The sequence below is a fragment of the Balaenoptera physalus genome, assembly GCF_965194825.1.
Source record: "Balaenoptera physalus genome assembly, chromosome: 2".
Lineage (NCBI taxonomy): Eukaryota > Metazoa > Chordata > Mammalia > Artiodactyla > Balaenopteridae > Balaenoptera > Balaenoptera physalus.
This window is the reverse complement of record NC_138883.1, coordinates 78,221,126-78,246,276: the sequence shown is the minus strand read 5'-3', so window position 1 is coordinate 78,246,276 and position 25,151 is coordinate 78,221,126. Positions and strand designations below refer to the sequence as shown.

The window sequence follows — 25,151 nt, the reverse complement described above, 5'->3', positions numbered from 1 at the left end:
GAGGAAAAAGGTAATTGTGGTGATAGGAAGGGGGCAAGATAGGGGCTTCCAGGGTGTAGGCAATGTTTTGGGTTGACCAAAAAGTTCGTTCAGGTTTTTCTGTAACATGTTATGGAAAAATCCGAAGGAACTTTTTGGCCAGCCCAATACTATTTCTTGATTTGCATAGTGGTTACAAGAGTATGTTCACTTTGCTATAATTCATAGAGCTACATTTACATTTGTGATGAAATAAAAATTTGTATTCTAAGCAAGTTAAGGAAAATTTACACATAAAATTTTTTCTTTGAGCTTTGGCGTCCTCTCTCCCCTCTACTGTGCATTGTGTATCTGCATTATGCATTGACCAAACCTTCCCATCTGCAGAAACACCTGCTCAACCATAAAAAACAACCTTCTCCTAGCATCAACAAGCTTACTCCTCTGGAGACACCCTTCCTTCTTCATCTTGTAAGGGGTCACGATGACCCATGACCCACTACTCGCTTTGTACACATAGACCTGGATTGTGTAAACTGTCAGTAACACATCATTTAATGTACAGCCCTATGTCTCAAAAACATATATAACTGTGCTTTTACCTCTAACGGGCAAAACAGTTCTCAGAGCTTTCTGAGAGTCTGTTCCTGGGTTATAAGCGTCAATTTGGCGCAAATAAAATTTTCCATTTCTTTCTTAGATTGAGTGATTAATTTTTTCATCGACACTTATAATATGAGCAATTTTCCACATGTATGTTACACTTCAATATAAACTGTTATTTTAAAAAGCCAATTGTGGGGGGCTTCCCTGGTGGCACAGTGGTTAAGAATCCGCCTGCCAATGCAGGGGACACGGGTTCGATCCCTGGTCCAGGAAGATCCCACATGCCACAGAGCAACTCAGCCTGTGCGCCACAACTACTGAGCCCGCGCTCTAGAGCCTGCGAGCCACAACCACTAAGCCCACATGCCTAGAGCCCATGCTCCGCAACAAGAGAAGCCACTGCAATGAGAAGCCCGCGCACCGCAACGAAGAGTTGCCCCTGCTCGCCACAACTAAAGAAAGGCCGCGCGCAGCAACAAAGACCCAACATAACCAAAAATAAATAAGAATTAAAGAAAAAAAAAGCCAATTGTGGGAATTCCCTGGCGGTCCAGTGGTTAGGACTCCGTGCTTTCACTGCTGTGGGCCCAGGTTCAATCCCTGGTTGGGGAACTAAGATCCTGCAAGCTGCTCGGTGCAGTCAAAAATTAAATAAATTTTAAAAATTATAAAATAAGATAAAAAGCTAATTGTGATGCCATCGAACTTCATATGTTATCTCATTTTATCTTTACAATAATTATTTTAAATTATCATCATTGTCCTTTTTTATAAAGAGGGATATCAACTCAGGTCACAGCTAGTACATGGCAGAGCCAAACTTCAAACTCAAGTCTATTTGATGCTCAAATAGAAACCCATGAAACCCAAAGTAAAGGAAATTCCAAAGTTAAGCATGTCCCTAAGACTTCCCTAGTTCAATTTTCCTTTCTCTCTGAGACAGTCTTCTACCTTTCCTATCTTATGTTCTCATCCTTCATCTGGGGAGGAATGCTCAAGAGTTTAGCTATTGAAACTTTGCCTGTAGTTATTTCTCAGAAATACAGTCATTTGTTCTTTCTATCAAAGAGGAAAGCATTTACAGTGATGTCCCAGCTGCCGTCTCTGGCGGAGGGATCCGAAGGAGTGAGTGCCCTTTCTTTGCTGAGTCAGTGGTCAGCTCCAGCACAGTAAAGGTAGACCAGAGGAAGGAATTCAATGGGCTGCAAGTGAAAAGGTGTGGCAGGGCAGGAGGGGACGGTGTTGAGGCTGGAACTGTAGAGTGGCTGCTTGGTGAAGGATCCGGGGAACAAGCACTGCGCAGCTGGTGACAGACGAAGATTTGAGGGAGAGAAGAAAAATGGGGCCACCTGGATAGAAATTCTGAGGAAGAAAAATACTGAAAGGAGGTATCTGTGAAAATGTGGCATAGGATATGGCATATCAAATTTCAGCCTCATCTCCCCAAAAGAAGCTTCAAAGTGGATTTTAGTACTCATTTTCTCTAAAACAATAAAACTACTGAAATACACAACCATTAAAACAAAAATATTTGTTCATGTACCTCCTAAAATCAAATACATATGCACCCTGCACTTCAGCACACAAACTGGGCCCAGCAAAGAGCCCCACCTGAACTTTGCAAGAATCCACAAACCAGAAGCATTTTTGTTTGCGTTACATTGCTTAAGTGAGCCTCAAAAGCATTAAAGATACCATTAAAATTCCCCTTTTCTATTTTTATGAGTCAAAAAGCAGCATGAAATGACCCAGACAATTTCTGTGGATGTGTCTGGTGAGCTGGTATGGTACTCATATGCTCTCCTTTATTATTCAGATGGATTCACTGTGGTCTCATAATTCTTTGTTTTATAATAACCAGCATAATTCTTAACTGCTCCTGTTCCCGTGTGCTTTCCTTGCTGGAGCTTTAATTGTCAGTATATTGGCAGAAAAAAAAAAAATCCATCACTCTCCAATGCCCCCCCCACCCACCAACGACTTCCAACTGTCATTTCAGCTCTCTTATTAATTACATGTATCTTTCAGCAAGTCATAACCTCTTTGGCTCTCATTTGTAAAACGAATAGGATGAATTACATGATTTCTAAGATGCTTGCAGCTCTAAATTTTTAATATTCTAAAATTTCAGATTCTATATTTTAATCTCTTAAAATATAGAATTTTTAATCTTTTAATCTCTTTTCCTCTGAGCTAAAGACCTTTACTAATATTTCCTGGAAAACAACATATGATTCCTGAGTCGCTGGTCCATACTTTGGGATTCCCTCTGCGTAATATCAAGCCTTAGTTCCCATTTGTGTTGGGGAAGTCAATCTCCCTCCTCACAGCTCCCAGATATACAGTAAGTAGAAGCCTGACACACTCGTGTCGCCTCTGGTTTCCCAGTATGACCTCTTTCTACAGCTCTAAGATGCAAGGTTTTCCTGGTCTTTAATCTGTACAGCTTCCAATTTCTGGGCCATCATCATAACTCCATGCAAGTGACGGTAACATACCACAGAGTCCTGTGAAATATACAATGAATAAAGCTATAGCCTAGACTGTGAAAGAAGACACTTAGGATAATCTGTCTAGACATATGACATTAAAGGCAAGTCCATTCATGGCTAAGGCAGCCTGTTAGCTGTGAATGAATAAGTTTTTTAAAGGTACTGTAGGCCAATAAAATATGCCAAGATATTTATAGCTCTCCCTGGCTGCTGAGGCAAGAATGTCTGACTCACCAGGGAGGGTGGCACACAGCTCTATCACTTTATAACCAAGGGAACCTAAATTTGACACAAACCAGAAAGTAGGCGGATCTTTATTAAGTTGAGGGATGGGTTACCTAAAATACTCTAACTAGGGATGTCCCTGAGCTACTCCAAGTTTCTAGGCGGTGTGAGTTATCCCCAAGAGATGCCACACACAGTGACAGCTTGCCTGCTCACAGTAACCATGATGCCCGAACCTAGGTTCTCTTTACTACCAAAGCCGCAGCGCTCGCCCTGAGTAGGGTGGCCCTTGTGCCAGCCCCCAGCCCAGCTCTGAGGTGCAGCCAGTGGTGAGAAGGGCTTTTCCAGATGCATGCTGAAAGTTCATTTTGTTTCGGAGAACATGAGAGCTTTCCTTCTTTGTCCTTTTTTCTCCTTTTTTTTTTTTCCCATGGGTAATTAAGTCACTGCCAGTTTCCCAAATGGTGCCATTTTAATCTCACAAACATGAGCTTCATCTCCTCTCAGGATGCTGAGGCACAAATCAGGATGGTATATTTTTAAAGTATCCTAATACATAAGGAGATGTTTCAGGCTATTCGTCGTAACACAAAATAGGAGATGAAGAGGACAGGAAGCCCAGTTCTAGGTTGAGCGTTTGCAGCAAAGGTTCTTCATCTACACCTGGGGAGGTGGCAGGAGATGGGGGGAATGTGTCCACAAATGGTTATGGGGTGGGGGGAGGCTCTGAAATACTGTAGATGCAAAATTAACTGCAGGGTCTTCTTCCACAGCTTTCTATCTTCATTAGGTTTTTTAAGGAGCCTCAGAACACTAAGAATCACTAACCAGAGTAAAACTGAGGGACGGACCCCTGAGATCAGTTGGTCCAAATGTGCCCTTCACTCAGTCTAGCCCTGACCTCAGGAGGGAAATCTACAGAGCATCTAGCACGCATGAGTCACTAGATTCTAAGGAATGCATTTGACTTTTAGGAAAAATAAATCACAAGATACAATTTCATATCATGTATTTTTTTTAAAAATAATATGCCTGGGAATACATTTAGAAAAAATACAAGATATATATCTATATCTATACATCTGTGTATCTTGTTTATTAAGTCAGAAAAGAAAACTTGAATAGTTTTATAAGATATGTTCCTGCGTAGAAATACTAAGCATTTTAAAGATCTCAATTCTCATTCCCACCTTCACATGAATTTCTAAATTAATGCAATTCCAATAAAAGTCCCAAAGCGATCCTTTTGAAACTTGACCAAGTAGGCTAAGGCTTTCTGGAAGAATAAATAAGAGGAAAGCTAAAAAAATATTTTTAAAAGTATGCTTGAGAACTTGAACAGATCCTGAGATGTATTATAATGCTGCAATAATTAAGATACTGGTACAAAATACAAAAAGAGAACAGAAAGCCCAAGACAGTCCTAAACTTATCATAGAGAGGAATAATTATTCCAGAAGCCTGTTGTACAATTAGCTACTTAGAAAAACAGAAGTTGTCTTAGCTCTCTACCTCGGGCTAGGCACCGACGTAAGTTTTCAACATGAAATGGAAAAAAAGAAGACAAGGAAGGAAGAGGTGGAAAGAAATTACTTAAGAAATTTAAACATAGAGTTGATCTTTGAGTAGGGGAAGTCCTCTTTAGCCAAAAGAAAAGTTATACAATAAAATGAGGGTAGATTTGACTATATAAATATTTAAAACTTCTATACCAGAAAATACAAGTAAAATAAAAAGCAAATGATAAGAGGGAAAAGCATTTTCAGTGTTCTAAAAGTACTGATTTCATACTGAATAACTTTAGATAAAAAATTAAGTTTGGCAATTAATATGCACCAAAAACCTGAAAAAGGCATATACACTTATATACAGCAATTCCACAAGGAATGTGTTCTAATTAAAGGAAAACACCTGTGAACAAAAATATTTATAGCATTGTTATTTTCATTATTATACATAATAACTTGAAAAAAATGAAATCTCTATAAATATATTGTTCAAATGTAGTAAAAATCAAAGATAGTCACATTTTCAAGTGTAAAAAGCAGTCTGTACAGTGTGATAAAAATTTTAAGTATGGGACTTCCCTGGTGGCGCAGTGGTTAAGAATCCGCCTGCCAATGCAGGGGACACGGGTACGAGCCCTGGTCCAGGAAGATCCCACATGCCGCGGAGCAACTAAGCCTGTGTGCTACAACGACTGAGCCTGTGCTCTAGAGCCCATGAGCCACAACTACTGAGCCCGCGTGCCACAACTACTGAAGCCCGCACGCCTAGAGCCCATGCTCCGCAACGAGAGAAGCCACCGCTAATGAGAAGCCCGCACACCACAATGAAGAGTAGCCCCCGCTCGCTGCAACTAGAGAAAGCCCGTGCCCAGCAACGAAGACCCAACGCAGCCAAAAATAAATTAATTAGTTAATTTTTAAAATATATTTTTTTTAATTTTAAGTATTAAATTCACATAGGCCTATCATAATTCAAAATGGTGGCAATGATCTCTCTATGAAACACATTATAGAGAGTTTGTTTTGCTACGTGATATTTCTGGATATTTCCAATTTTATTTTATTTTGTAATATTGGGAAACACTGAAAGCATATGGAAGATTTTCTGAGCTCAGTAAACAAAGCCTTTACACTAAGGTGAAGCAGGTGTGCAAAGAGCAAGGCTCTCGATGATAGCCATTATATTTTCTATGAACTAACTGCAGTAGAAAACATAACCCTCCCACGGGATACAAAGCAGGAGTTTTTCTTTGTGCCCTTGTATCAGACCCCTGTGTGGTTCAGGTGCGAATTCTTCGCACAGACTGATGGGCTTTAGATCCTTCTTACACTGCCAACTGACTCCAGGTGAAACGGTGCTGAGTATCTTCTGTTTGCCTCCTAGATCCACTCTCCCCCTTTCTGGGTCCTTTTCTGGGCTCTGTTGTCTGGCCTAAAGTGGATCCCGGTGCTCTGACTTCTCTTTGGATTTGGTGAAGGGCAGAGATGGCAGGAGACCAGAGAGCAGGAGAAGGAAGTCAGGGCATTTATGCCCCCAATTCCCTCTGGCCGCCAGGTCACCGGGGATTGGATGCATCCCTCCACTGAAGGCCATCGCTCCTGTCCGGCAGCCCTCTCCACACCACTCGGCCTCCCTCTGACGTTCTGGGTTTTCCAGTAGCTTCTCCTGGCCCTGCCCCTTCAGGTCTAGGGCTGTAAACACCTCCCATGATTACTAGCCCCAGAGAGCTGCGTCATCTCTCATTGCTTTTCCCAAACCCTGCCCACACCTTTGTAAATAGTCTCTAAAAAACCCTCAATCAAATCATCCTCACCTGATCCCTGACAGGACCCGGGCTGATATGGTAATAGTATAATTATCCAAAGAAAAAATAAATATGGCTAAGTGCATTTCTTCTTCACAAAGCGAAAAAGAAAAAAGTGACCTAATATGGTTTAGAAAATTCTTTTATTCAAGCTTGAGATAAAAGTTTAACCCCATGTTACCTCTATGATTATTCTATGATACTTAGATCTTTATAATTTCCAGTCCTTTTTTTTTAAAGACTTTGGGCATGTTACTAACCCTTATATAACGTCACCACGTACAAGACAGCATGTTAGAGGACGAACAGATCACTGGTTCTCTGTTTCTCAAGAGATAAATTGCCTTTGCAGCATTAAATTTAAAGGCAGACATTTACATTTTTCTTTTAGATTCCCTTGTATTGTTTCATAGCACACCTTTTCCCTTGGCTGTGACTGGGTTTTACTTAGCCCCGGGCTTCACAAGGTAATCAAGTTTACTCCATCCAGATGTTTCTGGTCTGCAGCACAAGAAAGTGGCAGGGACACAGCTGAGTTGATTAACCATTTAAGGACGCGAGGAGCCCACTGAAAGATTCTTCCTAGAAAAGCAAGACTATCCGCCCCCCCAAGCTTGTTTCAAGAGCCAGCTCCTGTACCTAGAGGAGGAAAGACAATTCTGAGAACAAGGAGTCTGTCACTCAGATTGTCCCCAGCCCAATTCCAAGGAATAGAGGGAAATGTTCTTTTCACTCGTAATAGCTGTGAGGCATCCCAAACACAAAGCAGAATTGCACTGATAATAACGTATGAAAGCACAGCACAGGACCTGGGAGAAAGTAATTCTTTCTCATTTGAGCAGAGCAATTCAAGTATAGTGTGAATGAACACAGGGGACCCTCCCTGCATGGTAGAAATCAACTCCAGCACCTGTGCAAGTCCCTTGAGTGACAGCTCTAGTGAGCCCTAGTGCCTCTCAACTGGCACATCACCAAGGCTCCAAGAGCTCACAGAATGGCAGTGGAAGTGCCCTTCATGGTGGACACACTGTCATCAGGATGGCATCAGAGGCTCTAGTGGAAGCCAAAGGCTTTAGCTGCCAAGGGAGTCAGCCGCAGCGTCAGCAGCTATAGATGATGCTGATGACTTTGGCAGTGGCAGGAGAGTGCATCCCAGGCAGTGGGCACCAGCAACAGTGGCCAGCTACCCTCACATGGCAAAGAGGACTCCAGAAGCCATAGTTTAAAGGGACAGCTTTCCTTAGGTCAGCTCTTTCTTTTTTAATCCTTGAACAAAAGTGAGTTTACAGTATTAGGTGATCTCCTAGGCCCTCAGAAAAAGATCATCGCATGATAAACTCTGAATAGAGGGAAACACAAGCAGTGGCACATCCAAAGCAGCCAAGGGCAACACAAGGACAGTGAGAGACTCATGATGAAAAACACCACCTCTTTGCCAGCCCTGCCAAGGACTGGGCTTTGATGTCAACAGCGCAGAACTCCAATAGCACACTTTAAATATAAATAGTCATGCTCCCCCCTTTCACTAATTTAATGAATTATACATGCCAGGAAAAATTAAGAGCACTGACGATGTAAAAGCATAAGACTTCAAACACCTTGAAATATTTTGGAACGAATTTTTCTGTCTCTGTGCTCCCTACAGAGTGGCAATTTCAATCTACTTCCCTAAGGGCAGGGAAACCAATGGAAATACCACAAAATGTGTTAAGTTATAAACCAAATGCTTATAAGACTCCAGATTTCTCAACAACAGAGCTCAAGAAGATCACAAGGAAAATGTTAACTTCCTAAAGATTAGCAATAAATGACAAGACAGCCATATGTTGGCTGAGTAATGGGGTAAAAAGAAGTTTCCTACAGGCATGGAGTATCTTCTTTGATAACCTCCAGAGTGTATCAGCAGAGTTAATTAGCGCTACAAGACTCTCAAGAAAATGAGTACCAGACCTGGCTGGGAGCACGGTAAGACACAGTACTGCCACCCATGGGAACTGGCTGGGGACCTAGGTGCCTTCTCCAGACAACAGCCAGCCTTCTCTCTGTTGCAAGCTGTCATTGTGCCATCAGAACGAACCCAAGAGAACTGTCATTATTCATCAGTTCCTCCCTCCTTTTTTCCCCATCTCATCCGAGACCTTAGACAGCTTGGAGAACACGCATTTCCTTACAAAAAAAAAAGAGAGGCTGGGAGAGCTACTGACTTTGAGTGTAATTACACTGCAAGGTAATGATGGCACTCCTCTGAGCTTCTGGAAAAGGAAGAGGACAGAGCAAAGACCAAGGAAACTCTGTGGAGTATAAATGCCCCCAAATATGACTTGAAGTAGATTGAAAAGCTGTTTATGCCACTTCCGTCTCTATTCAGCAAATGCTCATCGTCACAAAGAAGATGGCCACTCCAATATAAACTAGGAATAAGAACTTATAGGATTCTGGTTTTTCATTAAAGCGAACTTCAGGACTTTTCACTGTTCAAACTGTGCCAGATCATAGGAAAGACAACTTGGTAGGTGGTACAATATTGCAGTCATAAACAATCCGATTTTGGAAAAATCAAATGTAGGCAAGAAGAATGCAACAGCTACATACATTTTCACCAAGGCTGTAATAGCTTTCTTTCTGTAATTCAAGCAGGTCAGAAAAAAATGTCATGAAGTAGTTGATGTCTTGGGGTAGTCAGAAGTTTGCAATTGTGTAAATGGAGGCTAAAGCAATCAGGCTGTAGAACTGAGATTCATCTGTGTTCTCAATCACTGATTGTAATTTTATCATCTTACAAAAAAACCTGTGTATTACTAAACCACCCAAACTTTGATCCACTTATGTCATCAACCAATAGGAACTGAAAGAAGTATTTTTGTATAACCATACAGACTGGTAATATACACACATACCTAAGACAACCAGCAATATATAAGTCTGTGTTAAGTAATCTTCAAATATCAGGAAGAAGACAAAGAGGTTTCATCAGAGATACATACAGACACACATATATACAATTAAGATATATCCTCCTCTCATTCTTTCTTTTTTTTTTTAATTTCACATGAACCCTTCACTTAAAGAGTAAAAACATCTAGATTCCCATTCTACTTAAATATATTCAAGCAAAGCTCCTGGGAAGGTTTCCAGGGGGTTAGATTGCTTTGAAATTGGCCATGCATTAAATAAAGCTTTGTGTAACAAAAGAGAAAGAGTAACTGATATGGTATCTGTACGTTCACTCTGCACAAGGTTCCTGTGGCTCAAAAGCATTACTCAAAGACAAAGAACAAATCAGATTACAGCTCTGGAGTCTCGTACTCTACCTCTGCCAGCAACCCTGCCAGCTTACACGACATTCTGTGAGGGCCAACCACCTGCTTCCTGAGGAATCTGTAATCTACCTTCTCCATTAGTTCCCCCGAGGTTCTCCTCCTTTACACATGTGCCCCCCTTCACTCATTCCACGGCGTTCACCTTTCATCTCTAAGAGATTCATTAATGATAAGTGTGCAAGGGTTCACTTTAACAGCAAAACCAAAAAGAAAAGCCTTCAGCATTACATTTTATAATGAAACAAAAACTTTAATTCTGTGAGTCTACTGAGCTAGAACTAAAAGCCATTGCAGCAAGAGATTCATTCCTGGTACCTGGCTTCTTTTCCCATTACCTGCTTCAGTGTACTTCAATCCCACTTTTTCTTCTGTGTCTTTTGTCTTTGGGGGTGGCCAGACAGCTTGGAGTCTGCCAGGAGTCCTATCGTCCTGTTCAGTGGGGCTGTGGTCAGGCTGTTGGAAAAGTGGGCAAACAAAAGAGTAAGTTAAATGAAACGTGGCCAGAGCCAATTAATCCCTGAGAACAACTGTGCTAACTCTGAAATTAATTTTAACGGCACATTGCTCTCATTCACTGTAACTGAAACATCTCACTCCAATACGATCCTTTTCTAGAAATGTAAAGTGATCAGTTGGGGTGGAAAGAGAAATAACTCAAGGCCAAGTATTACACAACCTTCAATAGATGATTTTTAGCATATAACTCTTTTTTTTTAAATCACAAGTACACTTTGGTCTGAAGATACAAATATACTATAATCGGGTACATTTATAGGGATGTTTAGAAATACATCCCAAACTCCAGGGTTATTTATAATATAAAAACTAGTTTTGCATTTTCCATGAACATTACCTGTAGGCCAAGATACACTTCTCTAAGATGTCCACATTGATAATTTCTTTTTTTTCTTTCTCACACACAAAAAAATTGAATGAGTTGGCTTTCACATTCAAGCTATTTTTATAGGGGTTGATTTTTACAACTAGGAGAATGCTATGTTGTATTTAGTTTTTAACTGCAACCTAAGATAGTTTTTCCAAAGACCTTTAAATTTAATATTTTAACTGATGTATGAGGGAATGATAATTGTATGCCAAATTGATACTAAGCAAGAAATTCTATTTGTTGTCTTTATGAATTTTAAGATCCACTGGACAAGTGCTTGCTAGTCCCTACAAATTACCTGAATAATTTTTTTAATAATAGTAACAGCTTTCACTAGTTAGATGGTTACTATGTGCTAACTTCATTTAATCTTCACAACAACCAAATAAAGATAAAGGTTATTTTCTTCATTTTGCTGATCAAGGTCACCCAGCCAGTAATTGGCAGTTCGCATTAAAACCCAAGTCTCACACTAACCCAGTGCTCAATCAAGATGCCTTGTAACCAACACAGAATGTTTTAATCACATCACAAACAGGTATTTCGCCGAGTGGCAGACTTTCAAAGGAAAAATACAGTTTTCACAGAGGTATAATTAAGTGGGGAAGAAATCTGGGCTATAGTTCTAGACTGCATTGATTCTTCATGCTGCTTGGTTTTTAGAAGCACACTTCCTATTAATGTTTAAACTCACAGTGACAGTTTCACTTTCTGACCTGCACATCTTTACTTTTACCTCTCTCACAACAACCCAGAAAAATATAAGGAAGAAAGAAAACGCTTGTCCAACTCCATACTCCTTACAAGGACAACTTGACTATAATCATCTTTCACCTAGAAGAGGGTCACTAAGATCGGTATATGAGATTCTCTTTGATAGGAAACCTGAAAAGAAATATAGCAGCATCACATTTTATGACAAAACCCAAAACGCAACGCTACGTACGCTTTTGGAATCCGAGGGGCCATCTGCTGGCCTTGACCTCGACCGCTCAAACACAGCTCTGAGGGACTCCTTCTCATGCCTCATCTTGCGCTTGAGAGCTTCCAGCTCAGAGGTGTCAGCTGTGGTCCCCTTTTTGGGGGGACGGATGAATAAGGCTTTAAAGGCCTCCAAGGCAGTCTCTGGCGGCTTTGGCTTGACCTCTCCTCCCTGGGTCTGGGCTTCTCCGGGGCCACTCTGGCTCTCCTGGGGAGTACTGCCACCCATCTCTGCCCCCCTGGGCTGTTCAGGGTCTTCTGCTTTCAATTCAGCTTTGGGGACGTCAATGTTGAGCAGCTGAGAGAGCTGCTCCAGGAGAGTGGGAGTGGCCTTTGGATCATTTGTTTTCTCTCCCATCTTCCCTGTCTGAGGCCCTGCCTGTGCTAGGGACCTCTGGACAGGCTGGGTCAACTTAAGCAAAGCCAGGTCCCCGTCCTTTGGTTTAATTTCAGTGATGGTCTCCCCGACCTCGGCTGGGGCTCCCTTCTTCAGCACACGAAGCCCACTAAAAAAAGCTGGAAGCTGGAAGGACTTCTCTCCAGGGACTTCTTTTTTAGAAGAGGTGTTCTCAGTGACACCAACACTTGAGTTCTGGTCTGTTACCACAGGTAGAACTTTGGAACCTTCTTCTCCAGCTTGTCGCTGGCCGGGGCTGTGCTCTGTCTGAAGGCCACCATCGTCGGGTTCCAATTTGCAGTTTATCTCCTGCAGAGTCCTTTGAGGACCTTCTCCACTGGGCTCTGCATCACCCCTTTCTCCAGTGGCAGTATCTTCCCTCCCATCTCCTGGCTTTTCTTGGGGCTGCTCAGATGGCTCAGATAAAACACCACCAGGGGACTTTGGGCCATTGGTGTTGCTTCCCTCTTCTGGCTCCTGGCCTCCATCATCAGAGTCAGAATCACTGGTGGTGTTCACCAGGGTCCCGCGAACCAAAATGTCATTGTCTCTGCACACACTCAAAGCAGCCAGTGGAAGCAGCTCTTGACCAGGCAGAGAAATCCCTGCCTCTGCTTCTCCCCGGCTTCCCTCCAACCCCGTCTGTGTCTCCACCCTCGTAGTCTTCCCATCATTTCCGAGGTCAGGTGGAACCCGAGCCTCTGCCTCCGGCGGATCCAAGCCACTGCTGGGCTCCTCCAGCTGCGGCGTGGGATCCACCACTAAACTGCGGAAGGCTTTCAGCACCGCATCTCCCTCTTCAGGATTCACAGATTCCAATTTACCCGTAAACCCAAACAGGGATTTCACAGAGAACTTGGTCAGGATCGACTGGGCCACGTCCAGTCCGGCTTCGGGTTGTCCTGGTTCCGAGCCATCACTGCCTTTCGGAGCGTTACCAACGTCCTCCATGTCCCAGCCGTGCCCTGGGTGGCAGATGCTGACTTCTGTGACCTTCCCCTGCTCTCTCAGTTTCTCCACTCCACCGGCTCTTAACTTCCAGGACAGAGAGCAACAGGACCCGCCGGTGGGACTCAAGCCGCAGAGCGAGCACACTTGGCCGGGCTCTGGTCCCTCCCGAGCCCTCCTTCCGGTTTGCGCGGTGATGGGGCGTCCGGGGCAACTGTAAAAAGTCCGCGGAGCTTCATGCCCAGAAGCAGCCGAGGCTGCGCACCTTACTACACACGGACTGGGGAGGCTGCTCCTCTGGGACTTCCGTATTTATTCCCGGGGACAAAAGGCTTTTTGTCGCGGGGAAAGTCAGCCTGCCCCCACTCATCCCAGCCCAGGACTTCGCCACGAGCTCCGCCCCAGTGCCGGCCGTTCTCCTGGTCGCTTTCAACTTCCTCATTGGTGAGCAAGTCGGGCTCCAAAAAGTGCTGAGCCGGCAAGCTGAGCCTTCAACCACCCCCGGAGCAAGCGAAGGAATTTAAAAGTGAATCAGCAGAAAATGAGTGAAATACTTCTTACGGGCTCTCTTTTGCCATCTAAATCACGGTCGGAGGAGCCTGTGCCATCCAGGCCAAAAAAAACCCCAAAAAACAAAAAACTAGCAGTGCACACAGACCAACAGCCACTTAACAAAGCCCAAAGCAAAGAAATAAAAGTAAAGAAAGAAACAGATCATCTCAGAATGCCCAGGACTCTCAAAAGCAGTTAATTTACTGCCCTTGAAGCTTTCTTTTCTTTTTTTTTTTTTTTTTTTAAAGTGCTTTCTTCCGCTTCCCTGCAGGTTTCATCTGGAATGCAGATTTTAGCTGCCCCAGCCGGAGAAGGAAAACCAACTCGACTGGTTTCAGATTACTGCTGTTTTAGCTCTGCCCTGGTGCCTCAGTGTTCTACAAACAGGTACCTAGGCAAGCACACCCACCACGCCCACTGTCCACCAGCCTTAGGGTGGCAGAGTAAACAGCCCCAGCCAGCCTGGCAGGAATGATTACCCTCCACACTCTCTGTGCCAACCTTGGGCTTCTGCTCAGCAGCTCTGACTTCCTGGCTTCCTTATGAATCCTGCTGGCCAAAGCCTCTGTGCTTCAGCCATCCAACCAACAAATTGAAACCTGGCATGATACAAAGTAACACACAACCTGCCTTGTTAGGTAAAGCAATTCACTAAAGGTCCCCAAGGAGCCACATTCCCCTAAAGGGAAAAACACCTGAAAGGTCTCTATCAGGTCTCTGTCACAGACCCAATTTGCCTAAAACAAAAACAGGAAAGACAAAACCACCACCAAACGTCAGCTCAATGTAGTTTCCAACGGTGATTATATGCTGAGAACCTGGCAATGAAGAACATGGAAAAATTGCAGCTCTGTTTCCCAGCAGCATACCTGCTGCCTCTTGGGGCAGCTTCCTGTCGTACCTGAAGGTCTCAGTGTTTTTCAAATCCCATCCAGTCAGCAGGCATTTAGTAAGCACCTGGGATGGATAAGGCACTGTGCTGGATCAGAAGAACCAAACTGGCTTAATAGTCATCATGGTTTAATAGTAATCACCGGCTCTGAACAAAGCTGCGAGAAGATTGAGCCCAAGTGTTAAACGCAAACAAATTCTGCAAAACGGAAGCTGTAGCCACAAGCAAAAAAAACTGTCTTGCTTTATCCTCAGCCGGGAATGGCTGTGGCTTCCACACTGCTAACTTGAATTGTGTTCCCCACTAAGTATTAATACTAAGAAATTCTGATCACAATGATAAATTTCTAGCACGATGTGTTCAAAAGAAACCCTCACACAAAAAGGGTACATACGATTATAACCCATCAACTCCTATAGGAAAGTTAAGACAGTACTTCCTAATCCCTGATTTGACCTTGTATCTAAACGGATTCTTTCCTGTTTGCTCCTGATCCCAGTATATTTGGGGATTATTAACTAGGGCACAGTTAATCCACGACACGCAGGAAAGTTCATTGGTGACATGTATGTCTCAGAACAAGCTTCCTGTCTCAAGGAAATGCCCGTTGATAAAAATCATACTTCTGCTTCTTCAAGACAGAGAAAAAAGGAATCATCACATCAGATCATAAGATCAGTCTTCTGAAGAACTATGTAGACCAGCCAATATACAGGTGAGGGGAGGAGACATGCCACGTATTTGGTGTTCTTCAACCGAGAAAGCTCCATTTTCTCAGACATAATTATTGATTTCCAGATTTCCAGAATAAGTTTCTAAGCACTTTCAGCAGATTTGGGCAAAATGGGACATAAACTGGAAGGGGCTGATGGCTCTTCTACAGTACAGCATGGGGCAGAACTACACAATTTTAGCACCCTTTCAATACCCACGGACACCAATACAGTGTCATGGAAAGTGCGGGAAGTCTTGGGTCCCGGGGAGATGATTTGATCCCAGTCCCTTGACTCGAGGTAGGTAAGGTATTATTAGGTTTGTTTTAAAAAGTGAAGCAGCCATGGCCAAGAGAACACAACCAAGCCAAGGTGCACAGCTAGTAAGTGGAGGATACTAATAATACCTAACATTTACTGGGTGTTTATAAGCACTGTTCTAGGTGCTCCATGTGTATTAACTGATTGGTACATCTAGCTATGAGGCTGGTATTATTTTCTTTTTCATGTTTAGAAACTGAGGAGCAGAAAGACGATGTAGCTTGCCCGTGTTCACAGGTGGAACTGGAACTTGAATCCAGGCAATCAGGCCCCAGAATCCACAATCACTCTTCCAAAACCCTGAGCTCTGCATCCTGCCGTGATAGGACTCCACACACGCCTGCATCTTGAAATGTGCAAGAGTGTCAGCCCGGTTAGTTGGTGGTCTGTCACTAGGACATGTATCGCACTTTACCCTTTGAGATGATACAGAAGGCTGACTTCACAAAAAGAAACAACAATATGAGAATGACCATTCTTTTCCCTCGTTGTAATTTAGGGGGAAATCTAGAGGGGGTGCTTAGAAAAATCAAGCAAAAATTCCTAGCTGGCTTGTCTACTGACAAGACACACAATCCTCGGGACTCAAACCTATCAAGAGGATTTCCAGCTTACCCGTACAATTCTCCTTCATTTAGGAAGCTTAACTATCACAAAGATGCATTCATCCAACAATCTTTGTAAAGCACCAACTCTGTACGAGGCTCCAGGGGTATAAAGATGAAGAAACTCCAGCCCTCCACCTTCATGAAACATGAAGTTTAATACAGGAAATCAGCCAAGAAAGAGGTGATTCCTGTTCATAGACTGTAACTGAGTACTTTATACCCCAGACTCGGTCTAAACAGCAATAGGTGGACATAAGACAATTTTGAATGAAAGAAGCAGTGACCATAAAAATATGAAGATGAGTAAGAAAGAGCAGCATGGAAGTTTACAGAGATCTTTGAATATTGACTCTTTCAGGCCACTGGTTCTCATGGGCATGAGAAATGTTACAACATCTGGTCATTTAGGGACTGGGAAAATGTTTCAGACCATAGTGTTCAAATAAGCAGCCTACAAATATGATCTTAGTTGGGTGGTCTTGAAAAATGAATCTATTTAATGCTTTAACATTCTGGGGGGGAAAAGAATAACTTCTCTTGCACGTTATTTCTCTCTGTCTTGTCCTGCGATGCATACTTATTAAGTACCTACTACACAAAACCAGTGACAGCCAAGACTTTCTCCTTTTCAACCTCACCTGACTCTTTTGTTCTAACCTCAAAACACGTAAGCTCTCTAATAGCTACACCTGTGCAAAAGGCAGATTTAAAAATGATCTGCCTTGGACAACCAGTTGAAACAGGCATGACGAGTATTAGGTAGGAGTTAACCCACGTGTTGCTCTTTGTAACTATTTGTTAAAAACAATCACTACCCAGCTACTTGAAAACGGAACACTATTTGTGTGCAGAATTTACTACCAATGAATTCTCCGTGTTCCTCCCATCGCACCATCTTCTCAGATTGAGGCTGGAGCTAATTGTACCTCATGGCAATGGGAACACATCAGTCCAACAAACAATACTTAGTGAGCTAAGCCTAAAAGAATGGTTGCAAAAACAACAACAAAAAAGGCATATCATCTCCTGGAAGCAGCAGAACCTAGCTTCTTGATTCTAATAACAACTAGAGGAATGAGCATTAAAATTTTTTAAGTCAATTTGCAGAAATTGGACACTGCCTAAAAGAAAAACTTCCTAAAGCCCCCCACCTCACACACTTACTGTTTGCAGCCCTCTGCCATGTCACTCAGCTTAGAGAATCCCTTCCCACATTCTCATAAAATCCCAGAAAGGCAAGGGAAAAATAAAGCAAGTGAGATTAATTTCACGGTGTTGGGCTAAATGATTCTCATGTTTCTCCTTATCCAGTATACTTCAAGTTCCCGGCCTGAATTTAATGACTAACTGCTTCCAGATTCTAGGGGTTCAACTAGGTTCATGAGACGATTGCTTGAGAAAAGTAGAAAACAGTTAAAATTAGTAAGAGTAAGTAAGACTGTAGAAACTATTTCTGTGGAAGAAAAGAGTTTAGAGCAATGGGCTGGGAAAAGTAAGTAAACTATGAAGATATAAGTGGGGTAATGGGCGGAGATGGGTTTTTTGGGTTCAGGAAGTGTGTTTTAACTAAGTGAAGTCTATATAGATGGTGAGAACTGAGGACATGATGACAGCACAAGTACTCAAAAAGACATTTGTTAAATGAATGAGGTGTCAGATGAAAGGCGTGTAAGATTATGGAAGAAGCTGGGTAGAATCAAATTGTTGGGAGGCTGAAGAGGTCTTTAGAAACACTAGAAGTCAACCAGCTCAACATTCTTCTTTCAAAGATGGAGACATCTGAAGTCAAGAGAAGCTAAGTAACTGGTACCAGCTCACGCAGCTCAAGTGCAGCCATTAAGGTGGGAAAAGAGGCGTCCCAACTCCTGTCCACCCCGTGTCACATCCCCCTACTGCCTTGGCACGTGATCTTACCTTCTTCCTGATCAGCATCTTCTTTAAGCTCATTTTCCACATCTTCAAAACGGAGTTATGAGGCCAAATGCAAGACAGAACCAGAGACCTCCGTAGGCTTCTCCTTCCATTTCAGGCAGTGCTTTCCCTGCCTTCACGGCGTGGATTCCCCCTGCCAACTACTGCAACCCTCAAAACAACCCCCTCTGGCTCAGCCTCGGAGAAGCCAGCAGCTGTTTTTACTGATTGATTCAAAAGAAAACAGGCTGCACCTGCCCATGGCAAGGACAGGGCTCAGCGATTAAGGCCTTTTTCCATCGAGCTGACTTAGTGCAAAATGTTTCTAAGACTGGTTCCACTGAGCTGTATTCAACACCTCTGTGGAAGTGGGTTGAATGTCGGTAACAAACTAGAAGACTCTGAAAGGGAAGAGGGGAGGCCGAGGCATGCTCGTGAAGCTGAAGAAGAGAAGAGAGCAGTGGGTACGTCATCTTGCAGTGATCAAGGAATGAGGGCAGTGCGCACAGTTAAGAACCTGGCCCTGAGGGACTTCCCTGGCGGTCCAGTGGTTAAGACTTCGCCTTCCAATGCAGGGGGTGTGGGTTCGATCCCTGGTCGGGGAACTAAGATCCCACATGCCTCACAGCCAAAAAACCAAAATATAAAAAAAAAAAACAGAAGCAATATTGTAACAAATTCAATAAAGACTTAAAAAAAAATTAAAAAAAAATTAAAAACCTGGCCCTGGGTCCTGGGCTAACACCCTACTCTGCTCCTGCAAGAAACTTGACCTTGGTCAAGTTATATAAGCAACCTGTGTCTCAGCTTCCTCACCTAGAAACTTGGAATAAGAAAAGTACCTACTTCGTGGGTTATTAGAAGCATTAGATAAACTAATATATGTTTCACACTCTCATCAATGCCTGGCACGTAGTAAGTACCATATGGATATGACATGTTTTCATAGCAAAGGAATAACTTTCTTAGGGACATCAACCAGCAACCAACAGAATTTTTTTTAACCTTGTCAATATGAAGCAAGTATTTACCGATGAAAGGACGGCCCAAGCAGGAAGCTGCCCCTCCCAGTTCCCTCACATATGCTCTTGGACAGAGGAGCCATTTGGTCTGAACAGGATTGTTCCTTATAGATAGGCCTACTAAATACAACAGCTCCCCATGCCACATCCGTGCCACGAGTGAATTGAGCTCCAAAGAAAATTCTTTCAAGGGGTCCCTTTGGGTGTTTCAGGGCCAGTGCTCTCTGGATTATTTTTTCCATCTGTATCACCTGAAGAGAGCAATTAGCTTAAAGGGTTCCCAGGTGGCTACTGTAGATGGTGACAAAGTTCACCTGTTCTTTATTACTTTCCTGTACTCCAAGATGATTTTTAAACCAACTCAATCATTGCAGAAAAAAAAAAAAAAATCCATGAATTTGGATTTTCTCCAGAAAATCCTTTTCTCAAGAGTCTGTTGACACATGCTGATGATGTGTGGTCCCTTAGCACTGAGACTTCCCCTCCCTTTGGGGAAGGGTGTTCCCAGACGATGACTGGCCTGGGAGAGAGCCTAGGGTGTTAACAGCAGAGCAAGGACCATTTTTTGTTGTTGTTTTTAGGCCAACTCATTATACTTCAAAGGTGTACGCACTTCATTTAAAATGTCCTTACTCTTACAAATACGAAAATCAAGCTTGAAATAGTTATTACATTAGTGCTTAGGGTCTTACTGTCAGATATTTCTAAGACTGATTCCACCAAGCAGTATCAAAGAGTCCTTCGAAATGGATTCAATGTCCGTGACAAAATAAAATATTGTAAGAGGAAAAAGGAAAGGCTGTGACTTACTTGTGAAGCTGAAGAGGAGGGAAAATAGGAGCATTCTTTAAGGTACAGAATTTCCTGGGACATGTTTTTGAAGAGTTTTGAGCTTTTCCCAAATGAGTAATAGTGATGTCCCACAGAAATAACCACTACAGAAGGCACGGAGTCCGTGAAGAAAGCATTTCATTGTGGCTAAAGTTGCTCATGATGAAAGTTGTAGATGAAGATCTGGAATCTAAGAAACTGTATATATCTCTTGCTGTCTATACTCTTGTTCTTCCTGAGTGGTGAAACTAGACAGCCACTGGCTCTGCTGTAACTGGATATCTTTTTTTGTCCTTCCTTAATTTTTTTTTAAGTAAAAGTTATCTTGAGAATATTAGTTCCAACACCAAAGATCTAGTTATCATTTTTAAATACTTTTAAATTTAAAGGAGGCAAAAGAAAAATCAGGGAAGATGAGGATTTACCTAAAACAAAATGCAGATGGATGATAAGACATGCATGAGAGGAGAGAAGGGGGAGATCTAGCATTTTTTTAGGGTGTCATGGTTGTCCCAAGGAGGTACCATGCTAGGTTCTTTACGCAAGTTTTCTAATACCTTAATCCTCCCCATAACTCTATGAGAAAGGTGTCACTGACCCTGTTTTATTAGTGCTGTTCAGTGTAAGTTTCTGTAATGGTGGAAATGTATCTGTGTCATGCAATGCAGTACCACAGGTGGCCTCTGAGCACTTAAAATGTGCCTAATGTAACTGAGGAATTAAATTTTAAATTTTATTTAGTCTTAATTAATAGCCATAGGTGGTACTGTTTGGCCACTGCTTTAGATGTTAATACTGAGGTTCAGAGAAATTAGGGCAATTCAAAGATTACACAACCAATGAGTGGCACAGCCAGGATCTGCACTGGATCAACCTGATTCTAAATGTACCTTCTTTTCATTATAATAAATCAAAGAGCTATAGAATTTTGTAACAGTTCTCTTTCACACTGAAACATCAGTATGGGGGCAAAATAGATGATCACCTGGTTACCGGAACCAAATGGCCACTGCAGTTAGAAGGAATTGGCAGAGAGCAGAAAGGACACAAATTATGAGCCCTGATTTGATCAGTAATGATTCCTTGAAGTTAATACTCACATCATTTAGTCACGTTAAAAGAAAAATATGGAAACCAATGTAAAGGCATTAAAATTACAAAGTAGAAAGTAAGCTAGGCATTGTCACAACTATGATCCTATTCTTTTTTTTTTTTTAAATATTTATTTATTTACTTATTTGGCTGCGCCAGGTCTTAGTTGAGGCACACTGGATCCTCGCTGCCGCGTGCGGGATCTTCGTTGTGGCATGCGGGCTCTTAGTTCCCTGACCAGGGGTCAAACCCGGGCCCCCTGCATTGGGGGCGTAGAATCTCAACCACTGGACCACCAGGGAGGTCCCTGTGATCCTATTCTTAAACAGAGTTAAAGAGAGGGCAAAGAAAAAGAGGAGAGGGCAAAGAAAAAGAGGAGAGGCCAGAGCTATGGCTTTGAAGTGAGATGTATTTGGGTTCACTATGGGATATTACTTACTAGTTACACGCTAGATGTGTCACTTAGGCAAGTTCCTTAACTTCTATGAACTAGTATTTACATGTATAAAATAGGGAAAATAATAACTCATAGGATTGTTCTAAGAATTAAATGTGCTAATATTCCTAACCCGGTGCTTGCTTGATTCACAACAGACACCCAATAAATAGTAAGCATACTTTATGAAGCACGTATAGCTACAGGCATCAATGAAGTGGGAGAGAGGAATCACGTTTCCATAATTTTGAAATATATTCACTATTGCCTCCATTTTGTACATCATTTTACTTTGAGATTCAAACAAAACAAGTATATACAGCGCTACTGTCATTTTCAACACTTTAAAAAGTATCATGAAATATTCTGTAGAAATGTTATAATAGTTCCTAGAATCACAGTCACTTACTTTCTATAGCTGGAAAGGGACGTTTATAATGTTCATACACAGGACATTTATGTAGTAGCTGTAGTTCTTAATGCAATTCAGAAGGAATAATAATCGTAAATCAGGATGGCTTAATTAAAACATGTAAAAATCAAAAGGCAAGAGAAAAATAACTGGGCAATAAAAACTGGAGCCTTATGTTAGCACAGGTGTGCCCTCAAACATTCCCTAGGCAAAGGCTGCTGCATTTCAAATTTTAAATGGGTCATACGGGATGTAATTGTAACCACAAATTCCCATTTCTATCCTGGAGAGGAAAGAAAGAAAATACTTTTCTGAATATGCACATGGAACATAAATGGTATATGGAGAAAGAGATCAGCATTTAAAGAACTAATGTGAAGCTCACAGTCTAAGCAATGCACACAGAACTTCAGTTTTTGAGACAGAAAAGGGAGGCTTAAAAAAATGAAACTCATTCAAAGGGAGCAAAAAAGCAAACAGTTGAATTTTAGAGAAGCCAAATAAAATATTTCAGTGCAATATTCTCATTCATGTAAATAAAATTCATAGACAGATTTCTCACCAGTTTTATAAAACTCAGTTCTAATCTGTGGTTTCTCAGACTCTGAAAGTATAATATAAAGTTTTCTCTATGTAGATGCTTCCAGAGTCCAAATTTTACATGAACAGCTATTCTGTTTCATGTCAGAATAGACAGAGGAAATGAAGACAGCAAGTGGTATCAAGATCAAAGAAAAGTGAATTTCACAGTTCCATTAACCATTAAGGTGTTCAATGGTTAAGACAAGCTTATTATTCTTTTTGTTTCGTAAAGAAATCTGGGATGTTACTAGATTTGTCATGATCTTGCAGTTTATAGAGAGGACAAATAGATGTCAAGAGAAGTGTGAGAAATGGCCTAAGAACTGAGCTTTATGATTGGCATAAATTTGGGTTTCTATTTACATGTGATAACAACCTTCCACACCAATTGCAAAACTGGAACTGATTTGAGAGCGATAACTGGTTAAATTTCATGGGCTTTAGGAATAAAACCAGATTACTTTTTTTCAACTGCTTTATCATGACTTAAAATGGTGAGGAGTTTGTGAGAAAAAAAAGGCGATTTTCCTGTTCCATCAATAATTCATCCCTCCCCACTGTTCTTTTTACCTGAATCATTTCTTGATCATTTATCATACAGCCAACAGACACACAATCTCTGTCTCTTTCTCTCTCTTTCACACACTCACACACTCACACATATGTACTCACATACACAAATAAACACATGCCTTCAGAAAACAAGCTAGCTTGATATTTCTAAATTCACTTCACTTGCAAATACAAGCCCCATTGTCATGAATATGCTAATGATGTGGGGAAGTCCACCTGCGGCCTTTAGCTTTAAGCAGTAGGCTCTCATTGGCTTCCATGAAAACAAAACAAGGATGTGGCCCTTTCCATGTACTGCAAAGACACTGGGTCAGAGAGCCCTCTGCATCCATTCTTTGCTGTCAAAGTCAATTGATGCCACAGAGTTTGCCTTTTAGGAGCGAAGGAATGTGAGGGCCTGAAATCTGCTCGTGTTCCCATCAGTGTTTCCCCATCAACTGTAAAGACCCAAGGTCTGAGGCATCCAGTGTCCCAGGTGAGCAGTTGCAGAATCTTCACTGGATTGAGTTCTGTGGGGTGATTTTGGTTGTGGTTCTAGCTTTCTAAATCTGAGCCTGGTTCTCAATCCTTCTCACTGATTATGAGAGCTAACTCATATCCATGAAATGAATTTGGTTCTTCAATTAAAAGCAAAACAAAAGAAAACAAACAAATCAGAAAAGCATCCAAACTAGTGGAGAGGTAGAGGGGCTTAACATTTAAGCACCTAGGTCCAGACTCAGACAGACCTGGGTTCAGATCCTTGCACCTGACTTTACTGAACCTCTCTCCTTATTTGTATCACTACAATAGGTATAATAATACTTCAAAGAATGATGCCTGGCATTGAGGAAGTGATCAATTCATGGCAGTTTTGTTACTGGTTTAGACACTTAAGGTTTGGTGTGGACTTGGTAATTATATCTTTCCGTTCATAAGATGCAATTACTTGGAACCTGATGCTGTGTCCTCCACAGACAATTAAGCTAATTCAGTAAGGAGCATCCCGGGACCCACGGGTGGGGTGATGGAGATGATCCTTGGAAACCAGCATCACCAAGAAGAGTTCAAGGCTTGTGTTTTAAAAGCTGCATGCAAAATCCTACTTTCAGAATTCATGCAACCAATATAGAATTCTGACGACTGCTTACCTTTTCTGCTTTGCATACCTTTTGTCCATCTCAGGCCACACCTCTTTTAGTGTCTTTTTTCTATCCTGCCCACGTCCCTTGTTTACAGACATTTTACAAACTATGCTCCATGGTGAACAGTCATCACAAATGGAATCTTTAAGAAACTGCACTTGTTATAAGAAGTTAGGCCCCATTTGCTCTCTGGTCTGTCCAGATTCAGTTGCCTTGACATGTCTGGCTCAAAGTGTACTGGCAACTGAGGAGCACGGCTAATGATAGTTTCTCATAGTGGAATATAAGAAACTGCCCTTTAAGGCTAACTGTGTAATGTTCATGCTCTAAATGGGCACTCTAGGGTAACTGAGGGTTTATCATATATAGATGCTACCCCAAGGCAATTCACACATTTGGATGTTGCCCCCAAACTCACACCTAGGATTGCCAGATTTATGAAATAGAATACAGGACAACCAGTTAAATTTGAATTTCAGACAAACAACAAATAATTTTTCACTGAATATGTCCTATGTAATATTTAGCAACCTCATGACCTAAAAGTGGAACTGAATGAGCATTGGGTTCTTTTGAGAACTTTCTAGGTCGCCCAGAATGGTCTACGGGATTTGCTAGAGCAGGATGATCACCCAAACAGAACCTCTCTACACAGCAGTCTGGCTGACATTCAGCCAAGGGGCACCAAGACAGCAGCACTGGTTGCTTAAACACTGAAATACATACTGGTTGGTAAATAGACGCTGCTCGGAGCCTCCCTGGTGTCTACCTTCCACCAGCTGCACCTCCTGCCATTCCTCCAAGGAACCCTTGGACCTTCTCACAGTTCAGTAACTAAAAGATGAACGTGACATGTGACAACATGGATGGACCGTAAGGGCATTATGCTAAGTAGAATAAGTCAGACAGAGAAAGACGAATACTGTTATGTTCTC

General features: G+C 42.1%; 1 protein-coding gene across 6 annotated transcripts in view; it reads right to left on the bottom strand.

Moving 5' to 3' along the window:
* The window catches only part of FMN1 (formin 1), a 467,455-nt gene that overhangs the window by 315,510 nt on the left and 126,794 nt on the right, over window positions 1–25,151 (bottom strand). For 5 of the 6 annotated variants that reach the window (XM_082452361.1, XM_082452358.1, XM_082452359.1 and 2 more), the window contains one exon: window positions 10,271–10,388. In XM_082452361.1, the coding sequence (XP_082308487.1) occupies window positions 10,271–10,388 (118 nt within the window). Of the gene's footprint in view, window positions 1–10,270; window positions 10,389–11,767; window positions 15,931–15,963; window positions 21,449–25,151 lie in introns of those variants that run through there. The other variant, XM_082452360.1, reaches the window with a different exon arrangement.